The 27835-nt window shown below is 40.6% G+C and overlaps 1 protein-coding gene across 1 annotated transcript in view; it reads left to right on the plus strand.

Moving 5' to 3' along the window:
• syngap1b (synaptic Ras GTPase activating protein 1b) overlaps window positions 1–27528 on the plus strand; it is an 88353-nt gene extending 60825 nt beyond the window's left edge. Inside the window, exons 7-21 of the mRNA XM_070911490.1 lie at window positions 1677–1916; window positions 3177–3512; window positions 3664–3808; window positions 5035–5179; window positions 5332–5568; window positions 6464–6665; window positions 7373–7575; window positions 8029–8230; window positions 8607–9200; window positions 9980–10423; window positions 10709–10882; window positions 11185–11396; window positions 16742–16814; window positions 27157–27220; window positions 27269–27528. Coding sequence (XP_070767591.1) covers window positions 1677–1916; window positions 3177–3512; window positions 3664–3808; window positions 5035–5179; window positions 5332–5568; window positions 6464–6665; window positions 7373–7575; window positions 8029–8230; window positions 8607–9200; window positions 9980–10423; window positions 10709–10882; window positions 11185–11396; window positions 16742–16814; window positions 27157–27220; window positions 27269–27528 — 3531 coding nt within the window. The remainder of the gene's footprint in view (window positions 1–1676; window positions 1917–3176; window positions 3513–3663; window positions 3809–5034; window positions 5180–5331; window positions 5569–6463; window positions 6666–7372; window positions 7576–8028; window positions 8231–8606; window positions 9201–9979; window positions 10424–10708; window positions 10883–11184; window positions 11397–16741; window positions 16815–27156; window positions 27221–27268) is intronic.
• Window positions 27529–27835: the final 307 nt, after the last annotated feature.

Raw genomic sequence — 27835 nt, forward strand, 5'->3', positions numbered from 1 at the left:
TCATGCACCTCCTCATGAACAGGTGGCATTCCTGAAACAAGCAATTTAGGACAGATTTAGTGAATCTGATTTTAAACTCTTGTATGAACAAGCCTCAGAAAAAAAAGAGCGGCTTAGGATGAGAATCCGGTTCTTGCGTGAGGCCCAATGTCATTGTGTCCATATCTGACCAGATTATCACTGCAGATGGGATCCTCTTCTTTTTTGCAGCTCTGCTGTGTGAGTTAAGCAGATATGATGGTGTATTTTCACATAAAAATCTTTCCTAGTGCAGCTTTAAGGTGCTGTGATTTTATTTCCATCCTCACAGCTTAAAAAGACAACAAATCTCAGCCCTTCATATTGGCTCTGAGTAAAACCAATATCCTAATTTTCACCCAGATTTCATAGTTCTGCAAAATTGTCCCGTATCTCTCCTCTCTGTTATTAAAAAAAAAAAAAAGTGAACAGGCATGCGAGATATGCAGCTTTGATGGCAACCAGGGACTAGGAGTTATTAAGCCAGACTGAGATGAAACATCGCCCGAGTTGAATGCCTCGTCCAGATGCTCAGGCCGCGGGGGTCCTGGCTGAGTCATGGAGCTCCAAGGACTCCACACGGGGGCTCTCTCCAAAATCGTCCCCCTCCTACCCCTAAACAACACGCACTGTGCATCTCAGACCAGATGCATCGACAGAGATAAGACTCACTGCAGAGACAAGGATTATCATTACGCTTCTTAACTTTCTGGAGCTTTTTAATTCCCTCTTTGAGCTTTGATTGTTTGTTTTTTCAAAAGGAGAGCAGCCACTTCAACCTGCTTTACTGTTTTATTAGTTTCTGGGTAGTAAAACCGAGATATGACAGAAACTAGGGAAGATGTAATGTGATATCAAGACAGAGGACTCGAGCCCATGCTGGTGAAGCTGCACTGTATGTGCACTAGCAAACTGAGCCACCAGATGCCCAACACATTCAAACTCAGAGGTTTGGAATTAATTACGCCTTGTATTTGGCGCTGGTTATCAAAGAGCATACAAATGGAGAACTTAAGAACTGTGGATCTAGCTGATGCTCACATATTGAGCCGTCTTAAATAGTCTGAAACAAACAGGGGGCTAACAACAATGGCATTTGAGCCCAATTGAAGTGACTCAACCCCCGTTTGCACGGCACTCTCTCCTCCCATGGGGGATGTCAAATATAGCTTGAGTTTTGTGATCATGATTAGGAAGTGTAGCTGTCTACAGAAACATCACCACCATTGTTTGTCCCTCGTCTTTGCAGCACATGTGCATTGTGTCATTTGTGTCTTTTTACGTTTAAGTGGATTACTAAATTCATCCAGTAAGACCACTCTCCTACTCCTCTCCTTCACATTTTCTGTTTCTCTATCATGCTGTTTTCTGTCTCTGTATTCACATCCAGAGTTATGAGCAATTTATCAAGTACAGCTTACAATCCACAATAGCTCAACCGCCATTTCTTTCCTGTCATTGACTCTGTTCTCCTGCAGCCTGACCTGCTGTCGCCTTTTATTCACACACACGTCTCTTTTTCCATACCTCTGAAGTTTTTTTCTTTGCTGTTTGTCATGTTTTCCCCTGCATTGTCTCATCTTCTCTTGTAAAGCGTTTTAATGATTCTATTATTAGACGCACTTGACCTTATTTGACCTGACTTCATCTCCACGCAGGACAACAGCCGGAGGGTGGACAATGTGCTCAAACTGTGGATCATCGAGGCCCGCGAGCTTCCAGCCAAGAAACGCTACTACTGCGAACTTTGTCTGGACGACATGCTGTACGCACGCACCACCAGCAAGCCCCGCACCGACACCGTTTTCTGGGGCGAGCACTTTGAATTCAACAACCTGCCAGCCGTCCGCAACCTACGCCTTCATCTATACAAGGAGACAGACAAGAAGAGACGCAAGGTGACAGAGAGATCTGTGGGGTAACACGGAGGTCTGAGAGTGGCTAGTTTGTTACAACAAGACAGAAGCTTTGGAGTAATATTTAGTTTATTTTATAGTTTCAGCTCATAGTTTAACCGTCCAACCTGCAACTTTACTGTTTTGGTTCACTCTTGCTCCTCCCATCGCAACGTTTTTGGCCACAGCAGGCCGCTGTTTTCAGCAAAAAAGCTCTAAACACCCTCTGTACACAACCTGCTCAGCACCACACAGTTATCTGGTAAACATAGTGGAGCATTTAGCAGCTAAAGAGCCAGATATTTCCTTTAGGAGTTGGTGGAAACCAAAAACAGACTTCATACATCATGTGGCCAGAAACGACAAATGAATGATTATGTTGCTCTGTAACTGCTGGGTGTGTAAATAAGAAATCATATCAACTTCTAAAGTGATGATGATGTGGTGTTGTTCACAACTTGTTTCTGCTGTGCCAAATTGGCCAAAAGGGGGGAATATGGGAATGAAATTAAGCAGAAGTTAGTAGAAAATCTCCTCCAACAGAAATCAGTTCAACAAAAACAAAGAGATGAGGAGATAACATACTGTAGGGAGGTTCCTTCTTTGTCATTCAGTGGCTTTATAATAAAATAGCCAATATCAAAATGGGGTCTTGTCTGTGGTGGCACTGCTTTTGTCTTTGTCATTTGCTCTATTAACACTGTTATGGCTATGCAACATCCATAGTTTGGGTTGGAGGGAAATGGGAGTGTCTTCAAACTGCAGTGAGTCTGTTCAAAAACAGAGTGCACGCTCGAAAGAAAGACAAGCCAGAAATAATCGTAATTGATGAATTAATCATTGAGTCATTACCATGGATCAACAACCCTATCAGCCCCCTGCAGATACACAGCATTATGGCCATTTTGTGTTATTTGGTAGTAAAAATCTTATTTTTTGCCCCTTAATGTTTTGTGACTTTTAAAATAATACATGTTTTATACAAGATAATGAATAGTGTGTCACAAATATGATCATTTCTATTCTCAGTTCAGTACAAGAGAGCACCATTATAGCAAAACAACTAATTTCAAGCTTTAAGTGACACTCCGGGGATCCACTTTTAGTCTTGCTGCTCATTATGTATTTAGTGCTAAATCTTTAAATGAACTTTTTTTGACATTTCAGATTATTTTTTAAAAATCCGTACAGCGCAACTTTTATGACACACAAGTTTTCTTTGACACAAGCTCATCTCGACTTTATTTTTTTTTCTTCTCAAAGGAAAAGAGCACATACTTAGGACTTGTAAGCATCCCCATCTCAAGCATCACTGGACGCCAGTTTGTGGAGCAGTGGTACCCGGTCATCCAGCCCAGCGTCCTCACCAAGGGTGCTGGGGTCGGAGGGGGGAAGATCATCAACGCATCTTTACGCCTCAAATCCCGCTTCCAGACCATGAACATCCTGCCCATGGAGCTGTACAAGGAGTTTGCAGAGTACGTCACCAACAACTACCGCACCATGTGTGCAGTGCTGGAGCCCGTGCTGAGTGTCAAGAGCAAAGAGGAAGTGGCCTGTGCATTGGTGCATATACTGCAGAGCACAGGGAAAGCTAAGGTAGGGACACTTCTATTTGACTTACCGGGATCTGAAAATATAAAACTGATCTAAAACAAGGCTCTTTCAGTCCTTATGACCAGAAAATCTAATCCTTTTTTATTGCTGCTGTAAACATTGTGTGTTATAATTTAGTTTTCCTGTTCTCCAGGACTTCCTGTCAGACATGGCGATGTGCGAGGTAGACAGATTCATCGACCGAGAACACCTTATCTTCAGAGAGAACACTCTGGCCACCAAAGCCATAGAAGAGTACCTCAAACTGATCGGACATAAGTACCTCAAGGACGCCATAGGTGAGTCAGAACAGTGACATTTGAGTTTGCCGCTGTATAAACTGAAGCAACTGTGCATTATTCACACCAATATGAAATTCATTTCTAATTCAGGAGATTAACTTTTGGAATAGCAAAACTTTTAATTAAAGGAAAAAGCCTCCCCAAGATACTGTTACCCACTTTCTCTTAGCCTGCCTCATTGTTTTTGCTTGTAGAGGGGAATTTTACTGTTTTCCACCATACCCAGACTTTTTTTTTTATATCACTGCACAGTTTGATGATGTATTGAATTATGTGATTAGCCAAGTTCAGCTCAAGTGCCTGATCAAGAGGCAGCACTTCTCAAAAGTAGAGAAATACAGCTTCCTTAAAGGAAGGAAGGGTCATGTAATGTATTGTACACATTAGCATAGCTTCATTAATAAATGTTCTCTAAATGTAAATGTTCTTCTAATCTTAACAGTTACATTGTAGTTTGAGACTACTATGGTCAACGTTAGCATATTCAACCACCGTTAATCTGGATACTTGTAAAGAGGAAGTGGAAACGAGGCAAGATCATTTCGTTTCGTAGTATAAGCAAAATAATAAAAAAATGAATTCGTAATAATAATAGTAATACACTTTGTTAGTATAGCACCTTTCATACATACAATACAGCTCAAAGTGCTTTACATCAAATTGTTTATATATTAAAACATTTAAAATATCTAAACAAATAAATTAAAATTTGGAAAAAACAACATATAAATATAGAATATAATAAATAATATAATATAATATGATAGATATAAGAAAATATTAGAACAGGGTAGAATGATAAGAATACTATTAAAATAAAAATAATTCATAAATTACAAATAAAAGCAAGATGAAGGTGGGAAAATGCATTCATTTTGTCCCCGTGTAATTTGGGTGTGTTGGCTTATAAATAAATGCAACTACAGCTGATCGAAGGTTTGTCTTCTAGCTTGTTGACTAATTAGCCTGCCGCCCAGGTTTCCCAGCTTTGTCTTGGTTTTGCGGCCATTCCTCTTCACCCAATCTGCATCATGTCTTGTGGCAACACCGCATTTGGTCTGTTGAATATGCTGCTGACGGAAAAGTCTCTTTCTCTCTCACAATGGATTTCTTTTTGTATTCTATTGGTTTATGTTGTTGTTGCTTTGTGTATTAACAACACCGAAGGGATCTTGCTGATTGTTTCTACCATTTTGCTGTTACTAATGAAATGTCATTTGTAGGGGAGTTCATAAGGGCCTTGTATGAGTCAGAGGAAAATTGCGAAGTGGACCCCATGAGAACACCACCCTCTGTACTCCCAGACCACCAAGCCAATCTCCGAATGTGCTGTGAACTGGCACTCTGCAAGATTGTTAACTCCCATTGGTGAGTAGTTAGCAAATGCACAAAATAGATAAATAAATCCTTTGTTTTGAGTATGTGAATTCCTCTCTGCTGTTTTAAACATACACAAGATTTCAGATTCTTTCACAGGGAACTGAAGAAACTTCTGAACCTGTATTATATCCCCTTCACAGTGTTTTCCCTCGTGAGCTGAAGGAAGTTTTTGCCTCCTGGAGAGTGCGCTGTGCTGAGAGAGGTCGGGAAGACATCGCCGACCGTCTCATCAGTGGTTCCCTTTTCCTGCGCTTCCTGTGTCCTGCCATCATGTCCCCGTCGCTCTTCAATCTCACCCAGGAGTATCCCGACGAGCAGACGTCACGCACGCTCACCCTCATCGCGAAAGTGGTGCAAAACCTGGCTAATTTCTCCAAGTCAGTTTTACTTCATTTTATTTACAGCCTTTACACAAGTACACTGTTTGCAAGACGGTATCTAAGATGCAAACAGCAAGCATTCAGTCAAAACTCATAATCAATGAAACATAAAAACATAGAAGCAAACAATCTCTTCTTGGGTTACAAGAAAACAGGCCTTTTTGCAGAGCCCAAAATGCTTATAATAATGATATTTGAAGTCGGTAACAACAATAACATAAATACAATAACAACATAAGCTTAGTTTACCCACATTCAAAAGATATTTAGACCATAATAAGACATTAAAACAAAAGGTTTCAACAGGCACATGATTGACTGAGACAATTGGCACAATAGTAAAAGACAGTGTCATCTGCATACAGGCAGAATTAAACATTTGTAACATTTGTTCTCCGATATATTGATATAAATTGTGAATGTGGGCCAAGGACTGAATCCTGGGTTACACGTCCAGACATATATACATGAATTTAGATTGTAATGTGTTCTTGACAATGACTGAAAAACTTTCCCTGTTTTTCCTTCATATTGTGGTAGAAACTTCTAAATGCTCCATGTTTACCGACTAAAAATCAGTTAAGTTAGAAGTTGCTGGACTACAAATAGTTTATATACAGGACACGCTGTGCTTTAACTCCAGTGTGTCTCAGTTTGGTTTATTTCCACATAACCACATAGTAAACACACATTTATTTACATTCATGGATTCACACTAAATGTGTGTTGTAATGTTTGGTCTTGACAAGATGGCAGTGGACATGAAGGACATTTATGTGTAAAAAAAACAGAACCTTAATTAAAGAGTTATCGCAGATCGTGACTCCAGTTGACATTTCCTTTTTTTTCCCCCCTTCTCCTCACTGGCCTTCCTTCACTTTCCCACCTGCAGGTTTGGCAGTAAAGAGGAGTACATGTGTTTCATGAATGAGTTTTTAGAGATGGAGTGGGGCTCCATGCAGCAGTTCCTGTACGAGATCTCCAACCTGGACAGTGTCAGCAATGCAGGCGGCTTTGAGGGATACATCGACCTCGGCAGGGAGCTGTCCATACTGCACAGTCTCCTCTGGGAGGTCATGGCTCAGCTCAGCAAGGTGAACCCAAACACAACACCTCATTTGTGCCATTATAAACTGCAATTTTACATCGTATTTTGTTCCATAATAGTAATTCTAATGGTTATTTTAGGGACATTATTTATGTAACATCAACATTTTTGTCCCTTTTTATTTCGTTTTTAGATTTGTCATCTTTTTGCACAGGACGTCTCTATCTATCAATTATTCATTTTTCTTATTTGGTAATACTGCTGTATTTTTAATCACTCTGGCATACAGGGATTGGACACCTACATTGTACCCTCTCATGTAACTAAGGTAAAAAAAATAATAATAGCTACACATGATGATATAATGCAGTCCAGTACAAAACCACCAGTAATTACGGCTTAAATCAAATCAAATTTCCATAGATGGATCAACACCTTTCAGAGCAGTTGCATTGCATTGAATAGCATTATAACATACAGGTTGTCATGTTACTATGTCCACCCCATGACTGAATATGTCATGAATTTCAACAATTCAGACTTATAAAATGTCTCACTGTTCTCTTACGTCAAACTTTTTTTTGTTAAATGAGGCTGTAAGTCATTAATCAGGCTTGAGCTGTCATTAACTTACAAGCGCCAGGTGAGTGGAGGTGGATATATGGCATTTTAATCGAACCCTCACATTAGGCAACCCAAAATTTAAATTATTTCTTAAATCCCCAGCTCAGGTTCTTTTTCTTTTAACCACAGGATGCCATCATCAAACTGGGTCCTTTGCCTCGCCTCCTGAATGACATCAGTATGGCCTTGCGTAACCCACACCTCCAGAGGCAGCCCAGCCATCAGACAGACAGGGTGCAGGAGAGACAGACAGACAGGCTGCTGTCACGGCCTAGCTTCAACAGGGGCATCTCGTCCGAGTTCCAAAATCTCATGATGAGGGATCTTAATAGGTAGGCGACGTCTGTGATGTGATCATAACAGCTCCAGTAAACAGCTGATTTCATCATCAACTGCTTCAGATAACTTCATTGTCAAATTCTTTTTGCAACTAACAGTTATTTTCATTATTGATTAACATGTCGTTCATTTTCTCTATTAATCTGTTAATCATTAGATCTATAAGATGTCAGTTTCAGATAACTTCAGATGTCTTCTTTTGTCTCCAAAACCCAAAGAGATTCAGTTTGCTAAAGTACAAGATAAAGGAAACCAGTAAATATTCACATTTGAAAAGCTGCAACCAGAGGATTTTGGCATTTTACCTTAAAAAATTACGATTAATCGATTATCACAATTGTTGCAGCTTATTGAGGATCGATTAATCAAAGAATCATTGCAGGTCTAATTATTTCTTGTACTCTGTCTTCAGCTATTGTTGGTCTTTACTTACTGCTGTTCTCCAGCTCTATAGATATCACTCGCTTGCCTTCCCCTACCTCCACCGGAGGGGTCATGCCATCCCGCTCCCAGATGAGTTTTCAGGACCGTGACCACCCGCACCGAGCGTCCTCCAAAGACATGTTTTATGTATCACGCCCTCCCCTGGCCCGATCCAGCCCAGCCTACTGCACAAGCAGCTCGGACATCACGGAGCCAGACCCTAAGGTGAGTTTTATCACACTGACATGGGGAATCATCATCCCATCCACTAGGTCTATCTTTATCTAAGTGAGGTTAGTATGACGTGCATGTTAGTCATACTTAATAGAATCTGCCATCGTGTGATCGAGGCTGTAGTATATCATGACATCTGCTTTTTTTCCACTGATTCACCACGCAACTCATCCTAGCGGTATTTCCTGGGAAATACTTTGAGGCATTCCGATATCCAGGCCTCGCGGTAAAAACACCCGCACCACCCTCACCCATATCATCCGTGGCCACCTAGCATACATAATAACAGGGGGCACACTAGCCTCTCATATCCCTTATTATCTAGGTTCTCAGTGTCAATAAAAGCGTATCTATGATGGACCTCCAGGATTCCCGAATGAACAGCGTGTCTAACCTGCAGTCGGTGGACATGCTCAACTCCTCCCAGGCCTCCATCGCCGGCATGGGCAGCTTCGGAGGGCTGAGCAGCGGAGGCGGTGGCGGCCTGGGGTCGGGCCTGAGCAGCCAGCTGCGGGCCGGTGGGAGGTTGTCAGCTGGCTCTGGCGGCTCCAGCATGTCCGGCGGCCTTCGGCTGAGCCAGCTGAGCCAGATGGGCACCACCACCGACTCGCTATCCCAGCAGCAGCAACAGCAGGCCGCCGCCATGCGCTACCCGCTTTCCTTCCAGAATCCCCTCTTTCATCTGGCGACTGCTGATGGGCCTCAACAGCAACAGCTCCATCACCAGCACAGCCGGGCTCAACCTCCAGCACCCCTGCTCCTGGCCCCAGACCCTGAGCCCTCTCACCAGGCCTACATCCCACAGTTCGCCCATGGGGGGTTCTCTCGCAGTGAGGACCTGTCCACCCTCAGGACCAGGGACGGTCACCTGGGCCAACCCAGCATCATCCACTCACACAGCTACAGTGACGACTACAGCAGGGCTGAATATGGACGCAGGCAGATGTCCATGCAAGTGCAGGTACATGAATGTTCGTCCTCATGACGTCTTAAAGCCACTATGTGGACCGTTTTACGTCTCTTTTAAACTGATGGACTTATCACTTCAACTAATGATTGTTTTCATTGTCATTTAATCCGCTATTTTTTCGTTTAGTGTATAAAACGATAGTGAAAATATCCATCACAGATTCCCAAGAGCCCAAGGTGACATCCTCAGGTTATTTGTTTTGTCCGACCAATGGACAATGGACCAATAAAGCAAAAATTACACAACATTGTATAGTTTCAGCTTCACAGTTTTTGTCACAGGATTTGCTGGTTTTCTTTGTCAAATGTGATAATAAACTGAATCTCTTTGGGTTTTTGACTGTTGGTCGGACAAAACAAACAATGGGAAGACGCCACCTTGGGCTTTATGAAGTTGTGATCAACTTTTTCACATTGACATTACATCTCTTTCATCTGACATTTCATAGACCAAAAGATTAATCACATAGTTGGCAGATTAATCAATAGTGAAAATAATCATTAGCCCATATTTGACAGTTAGTTGACATGAGACAGACAGGAAACATGGGAAGAAGAGGACAGGGATGACATGCAACTGAAAAGACTTCAAACTCATCGATCCATCACTCAAACTGAACTCAAACACGCCCAACCGTCTCTAACCTTTTTAACGCAGGGCTATTTTCAGTCTGAATGCCCACGACGTTCGCAGCGGCATCATCTGCACCCAAAAGAACTGAAACAAGAAATGAAAATGCTAACTTATTATTAACTTGTTTTCTTCCTAAGGATAACCTCCAACAGCAGCAACAAATGATGGGCATGACCTCCCAGACTGGAACCTCTCACTCCTCCCTGGCCACCACGCCCCCCTCCACAGTCCAACCCATGCGCCAGAGTTCTGTTGCCCCGCCTCCCACCCGCGTCAAGTCCCAGACCTCCCATCAGCTGTCCGTCAGTGCGGCTGCTGCACCTGCCGCTCCGGCTAAAACACGACCGCAGAGCGGGAATCTCCTCCAGTCACCAGAGTCCGGCTACGGCGGTGGCAGGCAGCACGGATCCCGGCAGCTGTCCGTCAAAGACAACACTGCCCCGGGCCTGCCCCACCAGCAGAGCTCTGTCAGAGAAAGCCAGAGTCCACAAGGGACCACGAGTCAGAGCACTCAACAGTCACCGCAGCAACAGTCTCAGCAACAGCAACAGCACCTGCTCAAACCCACCATGAGCAAACAGGTAACATCTGCACACTCTGAATTTGATTCTCTTTATTCTCTCTTCTTTTTTGGGTTTTCTCTATCAGCACCTGTGCTCATGCCAACAATATGTGTAAGATGTCAATTACTGTATATGTTTGTATGTGTAGCTCATTGACACTGTCAGGAATAAGGGCTCGAGTCCCACCAGGGGCCGGCCGTGCTCAAAATGTATGAACTTATGCGACACTTTGCATAAAAGCCTGCACATCATCCACTTAAGAACTCATGTTCTCATATTCAGTGTGCTGGCCTTTCTTCCTAGGGCTCCCAGTCTCCATCCACCCTCAATCCCCCAACCCCAGCCAATGAGCGAACAGTGGCCTGGGTCTCCAACATGCCTCATCTGTCGGCTGACATTGAAAGTTCTCGGATTGACCGTGAAGAGTTCAAACTGAAGGAGTACTCAAAGAGCATGGATGAGTCACGCATGGACAGGGTAGGTATCACTTTTATGTTTTTGTTCATGCTCAGTAAAATGCAGAGGAACATTGTGTCATGTCTTAACACAGACGTCCAGAGGTCTTTAACAGCCTTCCACCAAGTGTTCATAAATCTTTTTCAGCGTTTGCTATATGCACTGTACATCAGCTTTCCTGCAACTGCCACTCTAATTTGGAGCGTCTGGTTTTCTACTGTCCGGAGTGTCGTGTATATTGAATGTGTATAAAGAAGTTTCAAATCCACTGGAAACCAAAGAAACATTTCTAATGTAGCGTTCTCGCCGTATCTCTGCCTCAGGTACGGGAGTACGAGGAGGAGATCAACTCCCTGAAGGAGCGCCTGGTGATGTCCCACAAAAAGCTGGAGGAGTATGAGCGGAGGCTCCTCACGCAGGAGCAGCAGACCAATAAGATCCTCCTACAGTACCAGAATCGACTCGATGACAGTGAGAGGAGGCTACGGCTACAGCAAGTGGAGAAAGACTCCCAAATTAAAGGAATAATTAGCAGGTAAATGGAGGCTGTTGTTGGGATGGAGGGCAAAAGACAGCTAAGAAGTCATGTGGTCTTTTATAGGGAGGCCATTGGCGGGCCACATTGACTTTATTTGTGTTTATTGTGACGCCTTTGGTGAATAGACTAGCATGAATTAAAATGCATCATCATACTTCTGAGGAGTAAGTGGAAGCAGAAGTCTTGACACAGTACAAGTTTAGCATATTGGATTCTATTTAACAAGAGTGAAACATGAACTTGAAGCAGTGATGTTTTTTTCCTAAGATACATATATTGCATATTGGAATATGACTCTATTTACAGGGGTTGTTATCTTGCAGAGAATATTGGAGGGTAGGAGGTTGTTTCAGTTTCATTAAGTACTACAGCCCTGGGAGAAGAGCAGGGAGCTGTACTGTATATTGGAAGCCAAAGCTGCAGACATGTAATGAGTGACAAATTAAATGAGAGACTATTATAAGGAAGACAGAGATCTATATCTCCTTTGATAAGCATGTTCCCTTGGCGGTTGGTTGTTTTCAACTGGACGAGTTAAGCTGGACAAAGGAGTCTTTGATTGTCCTCTAAGCTCTCGTTGTAGCAAACCTGCTATCATAACCTCAAAACATGGTTTACTTGTTATTCAAGAGCATCATATTTGGATGACTGTGGAGAACTCCAGCTGAGTCCTAATTTATTGAGTGCTTGTGTGAAACTGTAATGGTGTAGTTTTGGGAGTGCAGTTTTTATTGATCAGCCACAAAATTAAGTAGTTGATGGGAAAAGAGTGGAGTATTGATCGTATCTCAGTTGTATTCAGGCACGAAAACCAAATGTTTGCTGTGTTCCAAGGATTCCTTGAGCATCTTAAGTGTTACTGCACATTAGCAATGCTGCCCAAATTTAGTTTTTATTTATTTATTTTCATTGTGGAGAGAGTTCAGATGAAAAGGGCTCTGTAAGGAAAAGAGCGCAGCATTTTCTTGTTCACATCTTATGATAGTCTGTGGTCTGCAACTGAAGGGTGGATATCTGTGACAGAGAATATTGCCACTTCTAATCCACTCCAGGAAAGAAGACATGGAATGAAGACAGAGACAGTCCTGCTCGACTTTTATGGGAAAACATCTCTAACGCCCCTAACCTTGTACATAAAACCATCCTTAAAACACTCTCCCGTATCCTTGTGCTGTTGCACTTATCATCAGCCATTTTTATGAACACAGCTTTTAACCGGATCTCGGGATCACTTCAGATGATTCCACTTAGCTTAATTTTCAATTGACTCTCCCACGAGATTGCATTGTAAAAGCACAAGAGGATTGAAAATTTGATAACTTCAGAAACATGTCTGCACTTTTTAAAAGCAACACACGGCATTGTTTTGGACCTTCAGGCACAGGACTATGGAAGACCATGGTTTAATATTAGCTCTTCCATTTTAAATCAAGGTGTGAACCATGTTCACTGAAGGACTGCTGATGTATCTTTCTACAGAGTGAACATGGGGGCCGATACCTCTCTCCTTTTTTTACATTCATATGATGCTATGGTGTAATATGAAGAGGGGAGGGAGTCACAGACTATGATGAAGATTCAAGCGTATAGGCATAAAGGAAACATGCCACATAATAGATGAAACTTTATCAGAGCACTTAAAGCCAAACCACTGATTATTGCTCCCCTGGAGTATAAGCTTAAAGCGAATACAGCAAATCTGCTGCGCACATAAAGCAAAGTGTGCAGGAAACGTGATATCTCTGAGGCTGACACTTTGTAATTTGTGTGACTTTTATCATCTGACCACACAAAGATGAATTTAAGTAGCAGATCTGGATGCTTCCGAGTCAATTTCACTCACAATTCACTGAGCCAGACCATGTCATCGGATGCACTGCAAGACTTGTGCATCGTCTGGGACGCATTTTAATTTTAATGCACATATGAGCAATGCAAAGAGTGTGGATGCCAAGAAACATGGTTTCATGGATTGATTGGACGCCAAAATCTTAGTGAGATGACAAGTGTAACCATAGCCTTATGTTATATTTCATCTTAAATTGACTTTTATGTTAAATTTTCACATTCAGATATATTATGTTGATGCAAATACGAGCTCAGGTTCTGCAAAAAGGAGCGTATGTGGTCCTGAATTCATGGCTCCTGTGTAGGCTTGAAAAAATCTCTTTATCTGCAGAACATAAACACTTGGTGTTGTGTTTGTCCGAGATTTTCTTTTCAGAGAAGCCTTAATGTTCTGTGCATAAACTTTAGCCTTTAAACTCAGAGCAAATTCAATATCTGTCATTAGACCAGATACACTTTTTGTTCTCAAGAATCTAATTTAAACCAAAGCCAAATATTGAGTTTTTTTGGTTAAATCCACTGAAAACACTGAATCCACTTTACCTGTAGCACTTGTATCTATATATTTTCTTTAGGGTAGTGATCCCATTAGTTGGCTACAGGCTCTCCAATTCTTTTCTTTTTTTTTTGTCAAAATATTTTAATGCTAATTATAAATATAAACTATTTATCTTCCCCAAGCTGTTTGCTGTGAACTGAACAACAGATATATAAATAGGAGAGATGCAGTGAGTTTGCAGTAGAGGGGGGAAAAAATGAATGGTCTTAATTGTTCCTGTCATAGTAATAATCTATTTTTAACTATAATCCATAGCATATTAAAGTCTGTGATGCAAGAGCCATAACAATAATAATATATGAGATATATATATATATATATATATATATATGAATTCTATTGAGAGTGAGATTATTTTAACTTTGCAATAGCTAACTTTTTAGCAGGAGAAGCGCAATAATAGATACGATATGTCTACGTGTGCTGCAGGATCCTGCTGAGGTATGTTGTATGCATCTTGTGTACATAAAGAAACAGTAACTTCCTGCCAAAATCTTTTACCAGGTGCCATCCACAGTATCTAAACAGAGAAAAAAAAATAAAAAGACCTGGAATACTGTAAAGTGCAAAATACCACAGAGACAACATGACAACTATGACGTGACTCTTTGACAACAGTGTGTTCTGCAAAGTGTGTTCTTAAGTTCTCAACTTGTTTTTGGCTTATCTGTATGGTGTTTGTGAATTTATCTGCATTTTAAATGAAAGACTGCAATGGATATTATTTATTAATTAGAGCGAAAAAGATTTTCTTCTCTCTGTATGACTTTGCTGTATATGCTTGGTATGACTTTTGACTTGCAGTCCGTCATTGGTGGTGTCCAGTGACATGGTGATCAGAATAGTTGTTTAAGAAAGTTAGACAGTACTGTCATTTAACTTATGCAGTTAACAGTATGATTTATTATTAAAAGGGCAACCATATTATTTTCTTTTTCCCTCTCCAGAGATATAGATAATATTCTGGTGTCAGTATATCCGCCTCTCTTTTGTAGCAAGAATATATTGATAGGCTGTATAGATTGTACAACGGCAAAAACTTCTGTTTAAATCTTGCAAATGAATTCATAGTGGTGATGAGTTTTGGCTTGATGTGTGTGTGATCAATATTGGTCTGATTGACATGGCTTGTAGCAACAGCCAAGGGTTTATAGTCACTTTTATACGGACCTGTGTCAAATAGTTGCAAATAATTCTTAGTTTGTTTTAACCAGATGGGTGGGGGTCTGCCGCGTCAACACCAATCAGACGTTGAGAGGTAAGTTTTCAGTCAAAGACACGCACTATATGTTGCACTCGTGCTGGCAAAAAAAAGAAAGAAAGAAAAGAAAGTATTTGCAGCTTCTGTTTGATCCAGGTCTGTTGTTTCTTTCAGTTGACTTTACATTAACTTTACATCCTTTGTCTCCTGCCTTTTTTCTCTGTAGCAAAATATTCAGACATTGTGACCTCATGTTGGTAGATACACACATTGTTTTGACTACGTGTACGACTTGACCTCAAAAGCACACTACTTGAAGTACATCTGGATAGAAAAAGCTTAATTATTTGTGTTTTTTTAGTAACATATCACCCACATGAATCATTGTCTGCCTCTTGAAGTCATGTCAAAATCTTAATGCTGTATACCCATGTTACATTCCATTGTTTTTCGGGACAGTGCTTATATTTCTGTGTGTGCTTACAGTATGATTGATTCCTTTCTTTTCCTATTCTTCTTCTTTTGTAAAATAACTCGACACTGTACATTATTTATGGAATAAAACATCCAAACACTTATGTTTGAAACTTCACCTGTGGATTTTCGTTCTTTATTGTCAAACATGTGCCTCTCTGTGTTCTGAATAAAACGATATGAATGTGCTGAAAGGAGCATTGAGTGACACGATATGACTTGATTGGTGGTATATTTATTCTGCACGGAAACATGGTGGCGATTAAATGTTCCTGTCAAACTATTTGATTGGCTTAGTGGCCCAATGAACACACAAGTGACAATCTTCCCGGTCGTTTCACCCAAACAACTTGAGATAAATTTGCAAAGTTACTCCTTCGTGCACTATCATAAAGGGATAATATTCCAGCAAGCTTATTTCATGTCAATAAATTTCAAGGATGTTTATGCTGCTGCTGTAAAAATCTTGTAAAATGGATGGAAAATCATGAAAGCAAATCCAATGAAATCATGTGAAGAGGTCTTTTTTTTTTTATTCACGCTAACTTCTATTTGGCATGTTATCACCACCATAACAATATTCACAGAGTAGCCAGTTGACTGTGTAACTGCAAGATAACCTTGTGTGAGAAATATCCTTGAGTGACCCTATCTGGAGTAAATCCCTGGCACTTGGATAATCACGAGAGCTGGGAAACCTGCACTGTCCGATGGCTCATGAAAACTGCAGCAGTAAGCTCGCTCATATCTGCGAGCGAAGTCTTTGAAATGATTAGTCAAAGGATTTTCCACCAGTGCCTCGGTTAGTCCATGTTACATAAAACGGGCAATTCCCTGGGGATGATCGGGATCTGTTACTGAACCATTCACTTCACATAGCCGAGTGTAATTGTCCACAGTTGGCCGTAATTGCACTTTGAAAACACCTTAAAATGGGTAAAAATGCTTTGATGAATCCCATGGGGGGGCGAGAAGAAAAAAGGCTCCACCAGGGAAAATTGGCCGTGCCTTAGAAAGCAAGGCTTGGCTTACTGCTGCTCAACATTTGCATGGGCTTAAAAAAAAAAAAGATTGAGCTGCCTATCAGGTTTGGGATTTAAGATACAGGTAACCAACATCTTATCACTGTGGTGTTGTTGAGACAGATGTTGGAGACGCACCTGCTCAACTTCTTGTTAAGTATCATCTTGAATTCATAATACTCCCTCTCTTTCTGTCACCCCCCCCCCCCCCCCCTCTCTCTCTTTCTCTGCTTCCAAGACTCATGGCTGTGGAGGATGAGTTAAGGGGAGGACCCGTGATTGAGCCAAAAACCAGGATTTTCGCTGATCAGGTCTGTGAGACTGCTTCTTCTCTCGTCGAGTCCGTACGATGGCCCGTGCTATCCTCTCCCCCCCTCCTCCACCTCTCTTTTTTCCCCCTGCTACTGTTATTATTTTGTCTGCTGTGTGTATGTGGTCCCTCTGATTGTCTTGCCCCGTCCCTGACCTGTCCCTGTGTTTGGGTTTGACTGCCATCTGTCTGCCAACATACCTGGGAGCTTTCAAGATCAAAGAGTGTTGCCGTTTGAGATGTCTGACTCTGCTGGGTTTGTGAGCATATCTCTTGGTCTGTGGTGATGATGATGATGTTGCCAGTTCTGTTTTTGCTTGTGTCAAATGTTTCTGCCGAGCATGTCGGGGTTGAAACTCCGTGAACCTGTTTCACACATGATGTAGAACCAGACTTACACTCAGGTTATTGAACAGCTGAGTCCCAAAATGCTGCGTGGTGGTGGTGGTGGTGGTGGTGATGGTGGTGATGGTGGTGGTGCTGTTGTGTCTTCAGGAGCTTCTCTTTAAGTGCTTTTCATTTCATGCTCTCAACCCACCCCCTTTCTTATTCTGTCAAATTGAACTAGCCCACCTCCAAGCATGAGTCATGCTGTAAACATAGTGTGTGCGTGTCAACATATGCATAGATATATATATATATATATATATATATATATATATATATATGCATTTGTGTTTGAGGAGAAATGCTAAGAATGGAAGAGGTAATGAGAGCCACTGCTCAGCTCACTCATGCACACAGACTTGGACATTTGTCCAGATTAGTTCCTTTTAAGTACAACCCAGACGCTCCCACATTCAAACTGAAATAACCCTTTTTTTAGTTAGTGTTTCCGCTTGCAGCACAGCCAGAGATGGTAGAGCACTAAATGAGCCAAATCCACCCTGCATATCAAATAAAAAAAGTAAGAATTAGATCATAAGAAACAGGTAAAATTCAAAAACGCTATAAAAAAATAAAACTGGAAATAACATTTAAGACATAGTTCAGAATATTTTCCAACATATAATTAAGTTTTCCCCTTATTAAGTTTTCTCTCAAAATAGATCCAGAATGTCCCGAAAAATGACTTTAAAATGTGATTAAAGAAGAAAAACAAGAAATTAGCTTGAGCTCCTGTTTCTGTTACTCTCCAATAACCACTGTGTGTGATTATCACCAGCATTGGTGGAAGAAGATCTTTTACTTAAGTAAAGTAAAAACAGCAAGGCCACAGTGTACAAATACACTGTTACAAGTAAAAGTCATGCAGTAAAAATTGTACTTAAGGTATTAGTATCAAAATATACTTAAAGTATCTAAAGTAACAGTACTAATCATGCAGAATGGCTCATTTGAAAACAATGTACAATCATTGGATTATAATTATTGATGCAAAATTCATCATTCATTTAATGTTGCAGCTGGTTTTCCCATACATCTATTGCCGTGAGTGGCATGTGACACATTTTAATGCTAATCCTAGCCTTCAAAAAGCTAATTTCTGTGTGTGTGTTCAAACAGTAGCCCCACTTTATGTGTTCCTTCTTTCATTTGGTCGTATTTGTGAACTTTTGACAATGAATTGCAGGAAAAATCAAAGAAACGCCTCACGGTGGATTTAGTTACCCATCAAAAGGGAGGGAAAAAATAATGAAACATGCTCGAGGGAAGAGCTGACAGAAGCTTCAGAGTGTCACCATGATGGCCTTTATTACAACTAATGTGACAGTGATGTATTCTGAGAAATCCCACAAGGCTATACATTCAGAAAGAAATATAAATCTATATTTAGCATTAATAATATGAGAACAAGTCATCTCTATTCCAGAGAGTAGTTATCAGGTTTCTGTCTAAGTTATCAATGTAACCTGCAAAAAAAACAATTATTTTCATTATTGATTTATTTTTTAGATTCATCAATGAATTGTTTGGTCTATAAACACAAAAAATACTGTGATAAATGCCCATCACAGCTCCTTAGAGCCCAAGGTGACGTCATCAAATGCCTTGTTTTGTCTGACCAACTGTTCAAAACCCAAACATCTCAAATTTAATTCAATGTTAGACAAAGAAAATCAGCTAAACTCGAATATTTGACATTTTATTTGGGGTTCCAGATGGATAAAGTTTGCAGCGTAGGATGCTGAATTGAGCCACAAGGTGTAGGCAATTAGGAAAAAAGTATGTGGGACTTGATTTAGTGCAGATTTTAACAATAACAAATAGATAAAACTAAGACAGACTCACATTTACCGTAAAGAAAAAGAGTTTTAGAAGCCCAATGAGTCATGGTGAGAAAGAAGGTGTTGTGCTTGTTTTCTGAAGCTGAGAACAGTATTATTATTCTGTTTGGAATTATGCCTTAGGATAACATTACACTGCTGTTACATAACATTACCTTACAATTTTGTGGTGACCTTATGGATTTTATTGTATATGTTGCTTCGTGTTTCTCCTCATATGTTGCCCAAAACATTGGCAGGTGAATTTAACAAAATATAAGCTTCAGTACTCACAGAGAGGTCACGTGAAGGCCTGTTGATTTAGAGTTTCCGTGTCATATTCAAAATTCTAATCATGCTGCAAAAGTCTGTGCTGACAAACAAAATGACCATGTTTTAAAAGCTAATTATTGTGTCCGTCTCCACGCTAACAGGTGATATACTCAAGACTTTCCCTACACACTTAGCTTCACTTCATTACAATTCCTAGGTCTTCTTTTTTTCTTTCTTCTTTATTGATCCTTCATTTAATCACGTCCGAACATTGTAAAAAGCAATGCTTTGCATGTAGGCAGCATCGTCCAGCACTAACACATGATTTAAACTGATGAATGAGGCCGTGAAGACCTACACGCCTTTACACTTGGCAGCACATCTACGATTGAGTGAATTATTACGTTGAATTACTGATACCAAAGTTTATTAAGTCAATTAACCAGGAGGAGTGGAGACTTTTCCATAAATCTTAGTGTGTATGAAAAAAGAAACTGAGTCTTTAGAACCAAATTAATTAATTATTTAACAAGCTTGTAAGTCTGTGAAGAACCATTAAGAATTAAAGGGTCAGCATTTAGCAGCAATGTATGGCTTTATATCCACCAGCGACAATTTAAACTTCAATACTGCCTTGGCTAAAATGTTTATTGGATTACAGAAGTAATCTTCAGTGTGGTGTTTGAAGGAGGAATGTACAACTCCTTCATTTCAACAAAGTGAAATCATAACCTCAAACACTTCAAGGTTTTATCAAATCATATGTCCTGTGTGCTTCCAGGTCGTGAATTTTTTTTGGCTTTGCTGAAGACGTCTTTACCATATTTGTACCGTATTTAAGATATTTAAATAGTTTGGTATGTTTCTATTAAAAGGGAGAAGTCTCATTCTGATGTTAAAGCAGCTGAAAGAAAAATCAGAGGAAAGACTGAAAAATCAAAAGTCATTGGTCATGGTCATTGTCACAAACAACACACAGCCACATGAGCGGCTATTTTAGGCTTTACTCAGCAGAGCTTTGAGCTAAATGCTAATGTCAGCACGCTAACATGCTCAGGATGACATTGCTAACCATATGCTAACTTAGCTGGTATAATGTTTGGAATGTTCCAATTTCACCAACTTAGCTTAGCATGTTAGCAAGCTGCAGTAATGCAACACAACATTGAAGCTGTTTTAGAGAGTTGTTGATTTAATTGTTTGGTCATTTTGGCAGATGTAGTTTGTGGTATATACACTGACAGGTGTTTCTATTATTTTGTCCATCCCATTTATATTAATGACGCTGGGCTAAATAACAGAAGCAGCTCTCTGTATGATGCAATGCAGTTCCACAGCACCACAAACTACATCCTCCAAACATGTCATACTGTTGAATTAATGTACTTCATAAATAATTTACTTGTATGCCTGTGAAAAAGGTATCAAATTACATTCTGTGTTATTAAAAACGTCTTAAAACCCCTCAAATTTAATTCGGAGCACACTGCAGAAACCCTGTGTAGATTTGGTGAAACAAATGTTCAGCAAAATGGGTTGAAAATATAATAAAACATGTTAATCCAATAAATTACATCACATTATTACAGTAACAAATTATGTATTTCAATAGGGGTGGAATATAGTTTATTTGATAATGTAATAACATTGACTAATAATTTAAGAAATTGAGTTAATACATTATGAAACGGTATTGAACAGCCCCAATGCCAGTTAAGTCAAATCATCAAGACATTTTATTAAACTTTTGACAGTATCTGGCAGTTACTGCACATTATCGTTTTTTCTTTACCATTAAACTGTTTAAATTGATCATTTATAGAGAGCCCTTCTTTAGATTTTGGGAACGTTTTGTTTGCTCAGCAGCTACCAGAAAGCTGTATTTAATGAGGAAACGGCTTCCTGAGCTTGCAGTGATATTAATCACATCGATGTTTCATTGATATAAGATCTGATTGCGCTCTTTTATCCGTACTCATTGCTGCAACTTCTTGAATGTCGGTCCTTTCTGAGTGTGTGTGGTGTGGTGTTACAGTAAAATGCAAAAATCCTATTCTCGGTTGTTTCTCTGTGTGTTTTTTTTTGGATATAGTGTATTAATGTAAATATATTTCTGGGGTTTCACACGTGTGTGTATATTTATCTTCGTAGAGTAGATGATGCATGTTTGATATAAGCATGTTCTTTTACTGTCTTCTTCCCTTTCTGAACCAGGAAACATGCAAGATTCAGCTTTCCAAAGTCTGTTGGATTAATCCGCTGCTTTCAGATGCAGATGTCGTTGGGAGTGCGCAACTTAACGCCTCTTTTCTTTCATGTCTTAAGCATGACTTCTGTTAATGATACGCCGCATGGCACGCTGCTTTAATGCTTTCAGGCTGTTGGGTTGTCAGATAATGTTGTGCGGGTATGGTTGCCATTATGTATGTGTATGTAAATGTGCGTTAGTGAGCATTTTTATGTATATTTATGTCCTTGTTTTCTGTTCACTTTTTGTTGCGCATTGTGTACGTGTATTGTTTGGGTGGCTGTTGATTCCCTCAACCCTCACTGCCCTTCTTGATCCTCCCCACTGCGCACTAGCCTTCCCTCCCTCTTTTGCTGTCAGCTTCCTCCTCTTGCCTCCTTCTCTCCTCTCCTCTCCTCTCCTCCTTATGTTGATGAGATACGGTGATTTCTCTTAGGGGAGGCGTCAGTCCATCCTAGTGCAGCCCCGTCTTGCGCCTGTCCCACCCCGAGTATCCAGGTAATAAACAAACCGGCAAACTCTCACTCTCCATCCATAACCTGCTGCCTCTTTTTCCACTTCTGCTGTTCTCTATGTGCGTCCCTGTCCATACGCAGCACCCTGTGAACTCACTGTAAGCCAACACACTGACAGGCCCGCTCACGGCTCCATTTATCTCTCAGAAAGAGAGGCCTGTCACATCGTGTTTGGACAGAGGTTACTTGAAGGGCACGCCTCTATGTTGAAAGAGTGACAACAAAACATTTCAAAGATTTAAAGCAACTTGGCAGCGAGAGGCGTTCCTCTGAAATATGTCTGAACTGTAGCACCCATAAATCATGTAATGCAATATCAGTAAACTGCACACAGCAGCAGGCCGACCTGCGATCACGTCTTTAATGACGCGAATAAAAGATGCTTTTCCTATCCCAACGTATCCTGTAACACTATCAAACGGTAATATTAGCTAGGAAGTGGTTGAATGCTAACGTTAGCTGTTGTCTAAAGGTAGCCAATGGGTTATCAAATATATTGATTTATCTTGAAATATGGCCTGATGATTTCCTCTATCCATTGTCTTCTCAGTTGCTGATCAATCGGAAAGATTTGTCAGATTCACTACATTTATATGACTTGCAACCTAGAACACAGCAGTACGGCGTTATCCTGTTGTTAACAGCATTTTAGCTTCCCGCCCTGAACGTGATGTCAGAGGAAAATGGCCGCCGTGTGAATATAGTGCATTGTGTCGTTAGCAGTGGGGGGTCATTTTTGTAAGCTAGCTAGCTAGATAAGTAAGCTTACTTCTTAGCGTCGTAACAGTTGCAGTGAAGACCCGCTAAAGGTGGACAGTGTTTCGTGACTTCTCACGAGAAGTGGTGGAGGCAATGTTGCACGAGATGTTCGGTCCGTTACTCTGACGTAGTTTGGTAACATCACTAATTTTTCTGCTCCGAAAGGCTTTAATTAGCTCAGGTGTTTTCTCATACCGGAGAAACATCCATCCACACACCAGACCTCTTTGGCAAGTTGATGAGATCAGACACGTGGGTGATGATTAGATGTTTGGAACAGGCCTACTTGGTGCCAAACTATATAATCAAGGAAACTAATCAGAATTGATAATCCAGGCCGTCCCAGTCAGTAAGGATGGGATGTTCGTCTCTGTTACAGCCTCACCTTTTGACTTGGGCTGAAAAGATGTTTGCATTTTATTTTAAAGCTATTTTCACATGCACATCTTGCCTAATGCAGCTTTAAAGTCTCTTCTTCTCTGTGTAATTTATGCACAGTGCCATGATTGGCATTGTATGAAGTACGCTTCCTTCTCCTTCACCACACAAAAAAAGTGACATTTTCTTTGTTTTGCCAGACAGAAAGAGGTGGTAACCTGCTATGCTTCTGTTGTCACCCTCCCAACACAATAGCGTGCCTTCTTGTGTCCACTGGTGACAGACTTCGAATAGGGAGTTTATTTTATTTTAGTTATTTGAGATGAATTAGGTTGCTTTTTCACTTTATGTTGACCGGTGAGCATAAAACATGCCTTGGCAGAAATATATAGAAACACTTAGAGCTTTCAAATGTCTTTTCAAAACATTAAACATCAAATGTTTTATGTGAGACTGTTGCAACCCTCCACAAATGAAAATGCCACTGCTTGTTCACACACACAATTCAGTCATAACCAGCAAATCCACAGACATATTCCAACACTATACACATATACAGAGACCTGCCTGTAACACCTTGCTTTGGGTAAATCATTGAAATGCAGAGAAATATTAAATACCATTGATTCTTAAGCTATTTTCAGATGTTGGCATTTGCAAATATTCAACTCAAATTTTTATCATATTTAAGTCACCTAATTTGTTCACTTGCCCTTGATTAACTTTGAATATACTAAATATTATAATCTTAATAAACAATAGTCAACTGTAGAACCACTGAAGGGTTAGGATCATTATATAGAATATACAGTATTACTGTTAAACTTATTACAAACAGGATGCAGATTCCCTTCTTACGATTTTGAATTAATAAACGGATACTATAAATAATTTTTAAACAATTTTGAATGCAAAATTGTTACTTTCTGCCAAGCAGCTACTCCAAAAAAAAAATCCAAATTAAAAGAGAATACACACAATCACATGTTTTATGGTTCCACTGACTTCTATTCAGATTTGTGAACTAGACATTTTGGGCCTGTTTACTGGTTAAATACCAGACTGAAAACAGACCCAAACATGGATTTTTTAAAAAGAGATTAAGTCTCAGTCAGAAAGTCTCAGTCAGGAGTGTGCATTCTCTTTTATTATAGATTTTTTTTTCCTCTCACACAACACATTTTAAACCGCTGTGTTTTCCTACACACACAAACGCACATTTCCATTCAGTTTTGTCATCCCTCCCAGCACGCCCTCAGACAAACAACAGGAATTGTGGGAAATCTCCGTATCTGACCCAATCCTTCCCTGAAGAACACTGATTAATGTGCACATGGTTTTTTTTTTTCTGTGTGTGTTTTTCTGTGTCTTTCAGTGAGTCTGTGTTTCTGATATCTATGTGTTTTGTGTATGTGTTTGGCACCTGGGCACATTTATTTGGTTGAATGGTGGCGCAGGCCAGTTGTTGTGGTGTGTCTGAGGATGTGTGACAAGTTTTTTGTTTTTGTTTTTGCGTCAGAGTTAGAGCTCTTCACCTGGCAAGCTAGTCATCTTAAGCCATACTGGGGTTCCTTTAATTTAACAACTGCCATATATAAGTCGATTAAACCAACACTTACAGCAGGTTTTTATTTCGAATGTGGAGGTGAGAAATATTTCACAGTTTGCTCTAGGCATCCACGATTCAAATTGATTGGAGATTGGAGGAGATGGGTAAGAACCTGTGTGTACGATACTCTATCTGCATCATTACTATACACCTAACATTTCAGTACGCCACTAAATGTTTTGTGTTTCTGTCTCCAGTACAACAATTTTCATTAGCATAAAAAAACACTCTCACACCAAGCTGTAATTTGAATGCACCAAGTAATCAAACACTACAGCCCCCAGAGAGTGAAGCAAGTTTGGTAAGTTAAAAAAGGATGTCAGTAAACATTTTTGCCATGTCTTTGTTCAGCTGCTTGATTCCTGAGCTTAATAGACATGTGTATTGGTCTACACATGGATATTAAACCACCCTGTTGGTTGTGTTTGAGACTAATGAAACTAATGAAAGTGTTAGTGGAGTCACATGTTACTGGCATCCTGTAACCGTCTGTAACCATAGCAGATACTGTAGCTGTTCATAGCACCAGTTAGCAGCTGAGAATGTTTTCATTCATTTTGGTTCTGATTGAGAAGAGAAAAGGCCTGCTAATTCACATCAAATTTTGGGGGTTTTCGTTCTTCTTTTCCCTTTTTTTTTTTCTTTTTTTAAGTGAAATGGAAACACCACTCACAATGGACACACCCATCAGATACAGCTTACCCAGTGATAATTTGCTTTTGCTCCTTTTGATTCATTTTCTCTACTGGATGCAGACCAAACTATCCCTCCTACTTCCTGTCTCTCCCCTCTACAGCACGTCATTCCATTCATGTTATAATACTTCATACTTCTTGTATGTGAGCATTAAAATGGTATTCAATGTCATACACAGTTTCCAATGTTTGATAAAGAAACAAACCTGAGTTAAACTATTGCACATACTGCCACGCTCTGTCAGATGGCTCTGCCCTCGTTATACATTTTTCCGTGAAACAGAGTCTCTGTAATTATGTCTAGACACCACACAGCAAATGTGCCAGGCAAGATAAATCAAGTGCAATTATTTCAAGAGGTTCTACCCAGGTCTGATGGTAAAACTGTGATTTCCAGCTTTCAAACTGCTTCCATATTCAAATCATATTGCAGTAGCTCTTGGATACATTAAGCACCATTATGAATAGAGTCCTCATAGATGTCTATTGGCACAATAACCCAATTGTTTTCTCTCCTCACTGCTCCTACACAGATGTCAGTGAACAAGACTGGGAGTGAAGGCTTGCAAACAGACCTTGATATAAACGTATAAAGAAACTAGTGTTGCATTGCTGTTATTCTGCGCCAATGTAAGTAAGAAACGATGGCAAAAACCAAACTTTGACTTAATCACTAATCAAAAAAGCTCCAACCCAGGATGAACACCCATGCAGCAACTCATTGCTATGTGATCAATGGGTTTGGGTTAGACATTTTGGTTGGTGAATTTGACAGAGGTTTGGATTTCCTGCCAGGCTACAGGATGCACTTATTATTATTATCTTGCTTTTTAAAAAAATTTGGCTCTGAGCTCTTTGTGGCTTGACGTTTTTTTTGCATGTTAGTAACAGGCTGACGCTACAGTATGTGCTGTTAAGATATTTTTGGAAGCCATAGTCTTTAATCTTTAGTACTTTAAGCTCACACATTTACATAGAAACTTAGTCGATATTGAACCTGATTTGTACTCATTGGCAAAGAATGACTCACTTGACTTCCTGACTTTTCCTGACACCTGTCACCCGACAAACACCCCTTGCTACTCATCCAAAGAGGATCAGGACCTTTTGACCTCAAGAGTTTTAATCCCCCTTCATCCCTTCTTTCCCTGTGTCCCTTTTCCTGTGCTGCCATTTCTATTGGTGTTCGTCATGCATCAACTTCGTGACTCATTTGGCTCTCTCTCTCTCTCCTCTCTCTGTCCCTCTCTTTCTGTGTGGTTCTTCCAACCCCTTACCGCTTGTCTTTTATTTTCTAATTCCTCTTTACTTTTGCCTCTGCCATTGCTTTTACATGTACTCATCCCAAACCGGTTCTTTGTATTTATCAATGTTGATGTTTTCCACTTTCCGCACAATTCGATCGCATCCTTCTGTGGTGATTTTCCTCCCTGTCCTCTTCCCATCTTTGTCTCACTATTCTTACTTCCTCCCACACTCTCACGCCTCCTCAACATGTGATTTTTTTCCCCTCTACATGTCACATTATCTGCCTTGATTGGACACCTCCTTTACAACTCCTCACATTCCTCCCATCGTTCATTGAATGGCCTCTCTCCTACGACCATCTCTCCCTGCTCCCACTCCTCTTTCCCCTCCCCTCTCTCTCTATCTCGCTAGGAGGACCAGCTTTCCTCCCTGGGTTCTGCAGACCCCGGTGTGAAAACTGAAGGTGGAGGGGGAGGTGGTGGAGGCGGAGGAGGAGGAGGAGGAGGACAAGGAGGAGGAGAAGGAGGAGCGGTAACCAACGATCAAGGCCTCAGAGTCTCTTCCTCGGCCATTTCCTCTGACAGCTCGCCCCACAATGGAGTCCTCCCCCAAACTGTAGACCCTCCCTCTCTGCCCACTCCTCATCAACATCCTAGTCAGAATGGAGAGCTCCGTGGCAACCAAACATCCTCCCCCATGACAACCTCACAGGCAACTGGAACCACGGCAACAGCAACTACAGGCATAGCAGAAGAAGGGGGAGTAGGTCAAACACAACACTGAGCCAAATCAGAGAGAGATGACACAAAGGGAAACACTGTCCCAGTCTTTCCCCTTTAGCAAGACAATGCTTTGAAAAGAATTTGCCGTAGATATTCTTATTCCCCGGGCAAGAGAGAGAAGAAAAGTGTGCGAGAGACGAGTAGTTATCATACAGCTACTGTACAGTGCATAACACGTGAACACACAACACAAAGGGCTCTTCAATGGACACTTGTTCTCTTGACGCTCACATGGAGCTTCAGTTAGTATCACTCTTGCAGGACAAGATAATGATACCTTATAAGATACTGTTTGAATCAGTCAAACA

Source organism: Enoplosus armatus, chromosome 9 (assembly GCF_043641665.1).
Source record: "Enoplosus armatus isolate fEnoArm2 chromosome 9, fEnoArm2.hap1, whole genome shotgun sequence".
In the NCBI taxonomy this organism is placed as follows: Eukaryota; Metazoa; Chordata; class Actinopteri; order Centrarchiformes; family Enoplosidae; genus Enoplosus; species Enoplosus armatus.